Source organism: Ananas comosus, linkage group 4 (assembly GCF_001540865.1).
Source record: "Ananas comosus cultivar F153 linkage group 4, ASM154086v1, whole genome shotgun sequence".
NCBI classification, from domain to species: domain Eukaryota; kingdom Viridiplantae; phylum Streptophyta; class Magnoliopsida; order Poales; family Bromeliaceae; genus Ananas; species Ananas comosus.
Window position 1 is genome coordinate 4,390,799 of NC_033624.1, and position 10,695 is coordinate 4,401,493.

General features: G+C 39.8%; 1 protein-coding gene across 1 annotated transcript; it reads left to right on the top strand.

Annotated features, from left to right (window-relative positions):
- LOC109709521 lies at positions 259 to 6,667 on the top strand. Its single transcript, XM_020231787.1, has 4 exons — positions 259 to 521; positions 573 to 1,798; positions 5,512 to 5,761; positions 6,283 to 6,667. The coding sequence occupies exons 1-4, from the start codon at positions 399 to 401 to the stop codon at positions 6,457 to 6,459; spliced, it is 1,776 nt and encodes a 591-aa protein (XP_020087376.1). The 5' UTR covers positions 259 to 398; the 3' UTR covers positions 6,460 to 6,667.

The window sequence follows — 10,695 nt, forward strand, 5'->3', positions numbered from 1 at the left end:
ACAAAATATTAACAGAAAAGCTGCCAAAAAGATTAAAAAAAAAATAACAGGACACTAACTTGATATACTTTAACAGAGTACTAAAGAAAAAACGTGCGAAACCACGTGGATGATATTTGAAGTTTATTTTTTTTTATTTATTTCTTAATTTTTTTATTTTGGTTTTGATTTTGCTCGTACAGTGTATTAGCGCAGTTACGGTTGGAGCGTCGCACTCGCACACCGACTCTCCTGCGTCATTCGCTGCTACGTCGTCGTCGGCATCATCTTCTTTCCCGCTTCAGTAAACCGACACAAACCCTCTCTCCCGCTCTCCGTATCCCCTCAATATCCTCGCCCCCCCAATTCGCCATTCCCGCTTCGTGATCGCACTAAAACCCTAACCCCAATCCTCGTTAATGGAGAGGGACTCTTCTTCCTCCGACGATGACGAGGATCGCCGCACCCTCGTCCCCCAGAGCGAGGCGAAGCCCCCTCCCCCTACACCTCCCCCCGCCGCCGCCGCCGCCGCAGTGTTCGAGATCGCCCGNCCTACACCTCCCCCCGCCGCCGCCGCCGCCGCAGCGTTCGAGATCGCCCGTGGCGCTGCCGCCTCCGCCGCCCGCAGCTGCGGCGGCGGCGGAGGCGGCGGCTTCTGGTCGAGCAAGCGCTACCTCCTCCTCGCAGTGTGCCTCCCCCTGGTCCTCATCCTCCTCTTCTTCTCCCTCGACCTCGGCCGCCTCTTCCGCGGCGTCTCCGTCATCCGCGTCGCCGGCGACGGCGGAGACGGCGGAGACCGGATGCGGGAGGCCGAGCTCCGCGCTCTCTACCTCCTCCGCAACCAGCAATCCAGCCTCGTCAAGCTCTGGAACCGCACGGTTTTCAACGCGGCCCCGTCGCCCGCCGTGGCTCCCGCTTCGGCGAGCTCGAATTCGTCTTCGGCTAAGGTAGATCTGCCGCCGCATTCCTCGATCTCTCTTTCTTCCGACGAATTCAGATCGGCATTGCTCGAACAAATCAAGCTCAACAGGGAGATCCAAAAGGCTCTCCTTTCCTCGCACAGGCTCGGGAACATCACGTCAGAGCCTTTCGACGAGGACGCGGGCTTCGATCCCTCTAATTCGGGGCTTGATCTCTGTAGAAAGGTGGATAAACTGTCCGGCAGAAGGACGATCGAGTGGAGACCGAAGAAAGACAGGTTCTTGTTCGCAATCTGTCTGTCCGGTCAGATCTCCAACCATTTGATCTGTTTGGAGAAGCACATGTTCTTCGCGGCGCTTCTTGATCGCACCCTGATATTGCCGAGCCCAAAACTCGATTACGAATATGACCGCATTTTGGATATCAATCACATCAATGAGTGTTTCGGCAGGAAGGTGGTAATGCCATTTGAGGAATTCTCAGACATGAAGAAGAACAAGATAACCATAGATAGGTTTATATGCTATATTGCGTCGCCGCCTTGTTTTCTGGATGAGGAACACATTAAGAGGTTGAAGACTATGGGGATTTCCCTGGGCAAGATCGAAGCGGCATGGCCGGAAGATGCCAAGTTGAAGGAACAAAAGAAGAGAGTGGTAGGGGATATTACACCAAAGTTCTCGTCCGATGCGGAGGTTCTTGCAATTGGGGATATGTTTTATGCAGATGTGGAGGAAGACTGGCTGATGCAGCCTGGCGGCCCGCTGGCACACAAGTGCAAGACTGTGCTCCAACCAAGCAGGCTTATCATGCTCACGGCGCAGCGATTTGTGCAGACTTTCTTGGGAAGCAACTTTATCGCTCTTCATTTTCGTCGGCATGGTTTCCTAAAATTTTGGTAAGATTTTTAATTTTTTATAAGTTTTTCCTAGTAATATGCATGATAATTGTGCTAATGCTATAAATATTGGAACTTCATAATGCTGATTTTGTAGTTTGGGTCCAGCTGGTAGCCATGACATGAGACCACTCTAACCTTGCCGCATCTATTTGCCTTACATGTCATGTCATTTATTTGTTGTGGTAAATAGTTGAGTTAGTGAATAGTTCCTTCTAGCCTGTCCAATGAATCATCAGTATGAACTTTGGTACTTCTAACCTTGGAAGCGACAAAGTTTATTTTGTGAAATACAATAGGATTTTAATTAATTCCTTTTGATTTATGATGATTTTTCTTTGATAGTAATATCACATCCATGTTCTGTCTATGGTACACTGCTTTTATGTACTGCATCAGAATTGATGCTGAAATATTAGGTTGCAAAATTTTCAGGAGGATATATTTTAAAAGTTGCACAGTTCATCTGCAAATATGTATGAATAGTGATTAAAAGGGTATGACGTATGCCGCTTTGTTCAGAAGGTATGATCAACTGATAATCTGACAAAACTTGTAAAAACTGCTTGCCAATTCTAGGTGTCGTGTGTATGGTATCATACATGTCAAGGCTAATTTGTGCTACATGTTTTAAAGCGTTTGTGCTTTTATCCTGTAAGAGTATAATGATTACTAAGAGGACGTGTCTATGTTGTAAAGTTACTTTAATATGTAAGGTGTGTCTTTATAAAATATTGTATGTTCATATGATACTTGAAGGATTCTACTTGAAGGATTCTTCATAATGTTTGTAGGCTATTAATTTTGCATAATGGTGTTGTTAAAGCAATATTAACAAATGTAGAGGGGGTTAAGATTTTTATTATCATGAGTCCTAACAATATTAAGATTAAGCAAGTTCAAGATGTTTTGTTATAGACCTTTAGTTATATTCATAAACTGATTAGATGTCCTTGTCCTTGCTCGGATATGTACTATCATAAGTTGCAACAACACTTTCTGTGAAACAAAACATATGCATGTGGAATTGTATATCATTTCTTTATTTGTAAATACACATACGGAAGTACGTAAACTCACACATATATTGGTGCATTTGTGCTTACCCAACATATACACACCCACACCTGGTGCATTTGTGTTTACGCAACACGCATGCATCACGCACTCATGCATGCACACGCCTGTGCGCACACACAGGTGCATGCAGTTGCTAACGCAAAGACACACTCCCTCGTGCCATATCTACACGCATGCACATGCTCCCACACTCCCAGACTCACACACTCACATCCACACACATGCGTGCACGCACAAACACAGACAAAGAGGCACATGCACACCCACACCCACACATCATATCAGCATATCCATCAGTTAGACCCTATTCTAATATTTATGACCATAAATTGTATAGTCGAAACTGATCAACTGCCCCTTTATATAATTGGACATTTAAACTCTGCCTAAAATTTAGCAAGAACCTTAAACCTTCCTTCCCGATTTTCAAGGCTTCAGCCCTTTATCATGTAGAGACCCCCCTTTGTCCTGCATCGCCAGGTACTCTCTACTAGCCAACGTATATGTATGCTTTCCTTGTCAGATTCCGGTTGTACTTTGGTACTAGAACCATACCCTAGCCAACTATGCTTCTATTATCAGATTGGTCTCTCAAGGCATCGTTCCCTATTTGTGGTTCTCCATATGTAAGCTCACCTAGTATGATTAGTTAGGCAAAACCTTTATCTACAAGTTTAGTACATGTGAAATATCTCTTGGAGGGTAATTTGGCAGCTGTAAATTGTTAGTCCTTGCAGTGTTGGGGAATGTCATATGTAGGAAGTCATGCTTAGCTATGTGCAATAAGTTTTCCAAGCCAAAGTTAAGATGAATTGCAAGCAGCTAGAAATCACTTGAACAACTAAATTATACATTTGTGATCCACATAGGGTGAGATTCGCATGTCATAATTTGCATTTTAGATCAAATAGAGAGTGTTAGGAGATGATTATGTTCGACTGAGAGAGCTTTTGATCTTCAAATTGGTACAAATTAACTTGTTTTAGAATAGTACATTATGGACAACAAAATTCTAATTGAAATGAACTCTGTAGGAGGAATCACTAAGATGGATAAAATTCTAACCCTGGATCTTCGAATGGGGAGCTATAAAGAATTCTCTAATTTATTATTGTATGGAATTGGGCATTCCTTTCCCTTGCATCAATTTCAATCTGTGACACTAGCAGAGCTAAAGAAGGGACCTGTTCCAATACTCTATTAAAAAGTCGTAGTTTTTACAGGACCTGTTTCTCTCTAAATAGAACGGGTATTGGATCACATCTCAAAAATATTGTTGACAAAGAGATAGCATATGCACAATAGAAGCTCCTGGGAAATTAAATCTGTTTTCTGATAAGAGTATCTAATGTCTTTAAAGTCTAATCTCTCCACAAGGTATAAAGCCACAAGAAACTGTGAACTCGAAGAGAAGGTCTTGCCTGGTCCGAACCTCTCATAATTGTTCTGTGCTGCCTGAGAAGGAGGCGCTAACGTAAGTTTCTGTCTGAAGGGGTCCTGACTACTTGAAAACAATCTGCATTGCTTTGTACATGAAACCTGATCCGAGAATAGTTATGCCTCAAACGATCACGATTGCTTGACAACAGTCTGGACTGTTTTGCTAAATAAGTCTTGATTATGGCTTCTTTATGTCTATTAACTTATAAATCACCCTTTTTAATTTGCCCCAAACAACTACAGAGTAAAATATGGGTTTCTTTTCATAATTATTGCTAGTTTTCTCCCGAAAACCTAGATTCTCCTTGCTCTTCATCTTCCCCATGACCCAGGTGAGGACATAGGGTTAATGGCCATCCAACATACTTTATGTTCTTTTTTTCTCGCTTGCTGATTTTGCTGGTGATTCATGGATTTGGATTAAGGTATTGCACCCTATGTAATTGTTGACGCGTAAGCTTATCATTGAGAAGTGTTAGAGGGGCGGTCAAAGTTGGTTGGTTAGATGTTGTTGATAAGCCTTTGGGGTGTAATTTGTTATGGATCCTATAGGCTCCATCGTGGGGTTTGCTTCATAAATCTTGGTTTGCTCATAAACTTTTTGGTATTGCTTATCTGCTTATCCTACTCTGATTGATATATTGCACTAAGATTATTGCAAATTTATTGGTTCCATTATTTTGGTACATTTGTTCAGTTCCCTGTAGGTTTGTTAGTTGGTCAGCTAATAGGGACATTCTGGATACAACTCGCATTAATTGCAACAAGCTGATTGATTTTACCCTTCTTACACTTATTCTTGTCAAATTGTTTGCAAGTCAAGTATGAAAATATTTTTATTTATTTATTATAATAATCAATTTTGTTAGGGGTGACTGGTAGCTATTCTTTAATTGTGGGGAGAACAGACTACCTGGTGAACTGGTCTCACTAGGACAATTATATTTTGGCTTTGCACCCTATGTGAAAATACCACTTATATACTACATCTTTGTCCTATTTTGTACATCTTTCTCTGAGGAGTTGCAATACGATGTAAGCTACCTCCTGTATGTTAATTAATAGTGTGTTGCATGTTGCTTTTAGCATGCTATAATTATTCCTGATTTGCCTCCATATGATGGGCAATAGTTTGTTAAAAAGGAGTATCAATCAATCTCATGATATTCAATGTATTTCATCTTTTCGCGCAGCAATGCCAAGAAAGAGAGCTGCTTCTTTCCCATCCCCCAGGCGGCTGAGTGCATACTACGAGTGGTCGAGAGATCCAATGCCCCCGCGATCTATCTATCCACTGACGCTGCTGAGAGTGAAACGAATCTTCTCCAATCCTTGGTTGTGTTAAATGACAAGCCAGTCCCGCTCGTCAAGAGGCCAGACCATAATAATGTTGAAAAATGGGATGCCCTATTATACAGAAATCACATTGGCGGGGATAGTCTGGTAAATTATTTTCTCTCTTATAAACTAAAGATCTATAGTACAATTCTTTTTCTTCTTTTTGGGGTCTCTGCAGTACGCACATATTCTTTGCAGAAGCATTTATATATTTATATACAGCTGTGAAATCCTACTTTTAATATGTACTCCTTAGGAAGTGAAATTTCTTGCCCAAAGAACCCTTAATTAGGGAATCAGCCAATTTATGAAGGGATTTGATCTTGTATTAGTGAGGGAATTATATTAAGTACATATGTCATGCATGTGTTTCTCTGTGCGTGCATGTGCTCGTGTGCATGTCTCTGTGTGCATGTGTGTGCGTGTGCTTGTGCGTGTGTGCGTGTGCTTGTGCATATATGTGTGCTCATGTTCTTGAAATCAACTTATCGACAGGCATACTGAAAATTCAGACTTTGCAGGGATAATTATGCATAAAGTCACTCTCTTTAATTGGTTGATTTATGGTTAGAGTCATTTTATACATTGGATTCTCTTTTATTAATCTCCATCTTGCATATTTGCAGGTCGAGGCAATGCTGGATAAGACAATATGTGCATTGTCGAACGTATTTATAGGATCCTCTGGTTCGACATTCACCGAAGACATTCTTAGACTCAGAAGGGGTTGGGGTTCTGCATCTCGGTGTGACGAGTACCTTTGCCAGGGCGAACGGCCCAACTACATAGCTGAACAAGAATAAGAGGAAAACAAACTACGAGATTCGGTAATTCATTGCATCTCTCCTCGTCTACTCTCTACAACTTCTACGCCTCTGGTTGTTGTATGTATATTAATGTGTACAATTATAGTGTGACCTTGATTGATTCATTTTTCGAACCACTTATTTGATTTTATGAAGTTAACAGCCACCATTTCTTCCTACCAAAGTCAGTCCCCTTTCGTTCGAAGATTTTTAGTCGTTACATGTTGGTTTGTTTTGTTGACATATGAAGTTCATGAAACTAGCTTTAGATAGGCAGGGTCTTGATATGTACATCATCATCATGCTGACAGGGTACGCCATTCTTCTTTGCCTAACGCTCTTGTATTGAAACACCGCAACAGCATAGAATTCCCGAACATAATTGTCGATACATTGTTACAGCAGCTCTCGAACTTCACTTCTTTTCTCTTCTGTTCCCAAAAATTTTAGGAGTGAAACGATGTTTACGACCGAACCATGTATGTAGTCAATCGCTTACCCTTAATCATTCTATCAAGTACCACACCTTTTGAGCATCTTTGAAACACTCATTTAGACTATTCTCGTTCTCTTAGCGTTTGAGTTAACTTGCTCTGCCCTTCTTCATCAACATGTTGGAGCAAGCTAACGGGAAAACAAACTGCTATGTTTCTCCTTTGCTGTGGCATGCAACATAGCGCATAGATGCTGTGACATAATCACTTTGAAAAACAACATCCTTAAATCTCACCTCGAAAAATCAATTCCATGGATCTTCTATCTTGGAGCTTATGATCTGCTGCAAAGAGTTGTTGTTGGGAAAGAAATGATATCTATCATGCAGTACTGCACCCTAAAGAGGGGTCAAACTGGCCCTACTGTTCTTTCATTGGAGCAAATGCATCTAAGTTAGGTACCAGGGAACTACAGTTTCTATATATTGCTTTACAACGCATCAGCCCAAAAAATGGCCCTTTTCATATGTTGTTGTGCTGTGTTAGGCCCTACCAAGGTCCTATAGTACTGCAAACAATGGCTCCGCCTTGCTTTGGAGTCTTAGGCTCCGTTTTGAATTGCAGGGGAATTGCACTATGTACGGTAAGAAAATATGATAGAGAGATATAATGTTTGTTTTACGTAATATTGCGTTCGGTATACCGCAATGAATTGGTTATAATATATTTTGCATTCCCACTTGAAAAGGAAGAAGCATATATTTATATTGTTTTGTTTCAACTTTGTTTTGTCTATTAGCGTTATACTTGGTCTCAATACCAAGTGGGCCCTTGGTTGGAACCCATGATGGTTTGTTCCGGTTGGTGACATTTATCATTCATGGCCCAAGCTAACCCAACCACCTTCTACACTAGTGGACATGGCACTTTGATTTATTATGTGGTCATAGGAAAGGTTAATTGCTCTTTGGAGCAAAAGTTTCCTTGGAACCACTAGATTAAGTTGCAAGAATTTTCTGCTTGCTGAGTCCATCTCAGTTACCAGTTGAGTCGACTACCGGATGTCGGATCACCACCTAGGTGGAGATACTCTTTGCGTTTCAGATGGACGGTCAGATCAACAGCGTAGAAATTTTCTGTCCACTAGATCTATCGAGAACACTTAAAGAAGAAAAGAAAGAAAGGGTTTTTTTCCAATTTAGCCCCCGGGCAAATTTTTATTTTAAAAATAGCTCTGTTAAAATTTAATTTACAAAAACGGCCCTGGTTCTGCCATGCAGGAGCTACGTCAGTGCCACGCGGGCAGAGCTGGGGTCAGTTGTTAAGTTAAACATGATGAACCGTTCATCGTGTTCAAATACGGTGAATCGTTCACCGTGTTTCACACGGTATATTTATATTCCTATATTTATATTCATTTTCTTCTCTTTAAGGATGTCAACGGGTTGGGTTTATATTGGGTTTTTAAAAATCTGAAATCGAATTCGAAAATCAAATTAAAATCCGAACACGAATCCGAGCCCGGCAGATTTTAAAAATCTATACCTATATCCATATATTAAAGTTATATGTGTATGGACATATGTTAAAGTTATATGTGTATGGATTTTTAAAACCCGCCGGATTCGGATTCGGGTTCGAGTTTTAATTTGATTTTCAGATTCGGATTCGGATTTTTTAAAACCCGATCCAAACCCGACCCGTTGACATCCCTAAAAGAGAAGAAAAGGAATATAAATACACCGTGTGAAACACGGTGAATCATTCATCGTGTTTGAACATGGTGAATGGTTCACCGTGTTCAATTTAACACACTGGTCCCAGTCCTGTCAGCGTGGCGCTGACGTGGCGCCTGCGTGGCAGGGTCAGGACCATTTTTACAAATTAAATTTTGATAGAGCTATTTCGAAAATAAAATTTTTTCAGGGGGTCATTTGCAAAAAAAGCCCATAAAGAAAATAATTGGCATTTGGAAGTGGGGGAGAAAAGAGATATCATTCTCTTATTGGGACCTAGGTTTTCTCCCTCTTTCTATTTTTTTATTTTTCTCCTTTTTAAGCACTTTCCTATTTATGCACTCCATGCTCCATTTCTATTAAAAGGAGTCTTTAGATATGCTAATTTATTTTTGTTTGTTTTTTCTTCATATTCATCAAGAAGGATCTTTTAATTTAACTCTCCTTTTAGATTTTTTTTTTTTGTCTCAAGTCCCTTTTAGTTTCTTTCTGTGAAAGATTTTGCATAAAGTAGCATCCCACTTGTATAAACTAAAACCTAAGCCAAAATTGGCACCAAAAGATAGAAAGTATGAGTTCCATATCGTAAATTTGGGATTGTTTTTGATCGATTTGAAAACTCTATGATCGAAAAATGAGTCCATGATAGCACTGAATCTCTAAATATAATCAATGACTTAATATAAATACTATAAGTACATGTAATCTATTTTAAGTCTCCAACAAATGTATTGGTTCTCCCATGAGTCATGAGTGCCTTCCGGATTTGGTTCTGTAGTATGGACCCAGGCAACAAATAAAACCTGAAGGTAATGATGGTATGATGACAAGTTTGGATGTTGGACTTTCTCATGATTGAGGTACAGGAATTCTTGTTTCTGACTTTTTATTTTGTTAATTAGGGCTACTCTGTACCTTCCCAATTTGTATGCCGTAAAAATCTTAGTTGATGATATTTCTATCCTAACTTTTGTTATCGGCAGAAAAGATGCATTGAACATAATCAACATCGTTGCTCGTTAATGATAATAAAATTACTTTTTCAGCAATAAAAGTTCTCTCTTTTTAGGCTAGCAAAAGCCTCTTAATATACTGTTATCTTAAATTTCTATGGTGAGAATCAGAAAAATCATACAATAGGTAAAGAGATTGAAGATTCGATCCACTAAAACGGGATTGAGACAATTGAACCCAGTACTTGAAACTGATAGAAAATAGGAGTAACTTTCGTATTGTATTACCGACCGTCCCTAGAGCAAGTGGCAAAGGGCTTGGTGGTTGGTACCCGAGACCCAAGTTCGAATCCTACTTGATTCATATTTCCAGCTAAGTTTATTTCTAAATGAAATAAACGAAGCGGATAGCGTGCTACCTATCTCTCAAAAAAAAAANCTTGATTCATATTTCCAGCTAAGTTTATTTCTAAATGAAATAAACGAAGCGGATAGCGTGCTACCTATCTCTCAAAAAAAAAAAAAAAAAAAAAAAACTTTCGTATTGTATTACCTGAAAGATTAATCTAACAGAGAATGATTTAGAAATAATTTAAGATACAAAATCTGTTGTGGCTCTCGCACTATTAGAATGCTAATTTGATTTTGCCAGGCTAGGTAGCGCAGGGCAACCAATGATACTACTCGGAATTCCAATATAACAACAATATAAGAATTTAATATAAAACTATTTTGTGCGTTCAAGTTCATCATCATATTGATCCCTATAAAGGATAACATTATAGTTTTTTATTATATGCAAAGCTACGAATAATCAAGAAGGATATCGTTGCAACCAATTATATCTTCTAATAGCATTAGAATAAAAATTTCCAGCTCTCGATGGACAACATATGCATAACCACTTCAAAAGTAAAGAGCTACTAGTTTTTTCCTCTCATTTAATGTTGCGAAAGGAAAACCCCCTCTTAGAAGTTCTTTTTTATTTTGAAAAACGCTACTTACACACAATAATCTAAAAATCGGGTCGAACTGGCCAAACTAAAAACTCAATCGACGGTCAAATTGTGATCTAGTCTATAATGTGGTTCGATTCAGTTCTTTAAATCA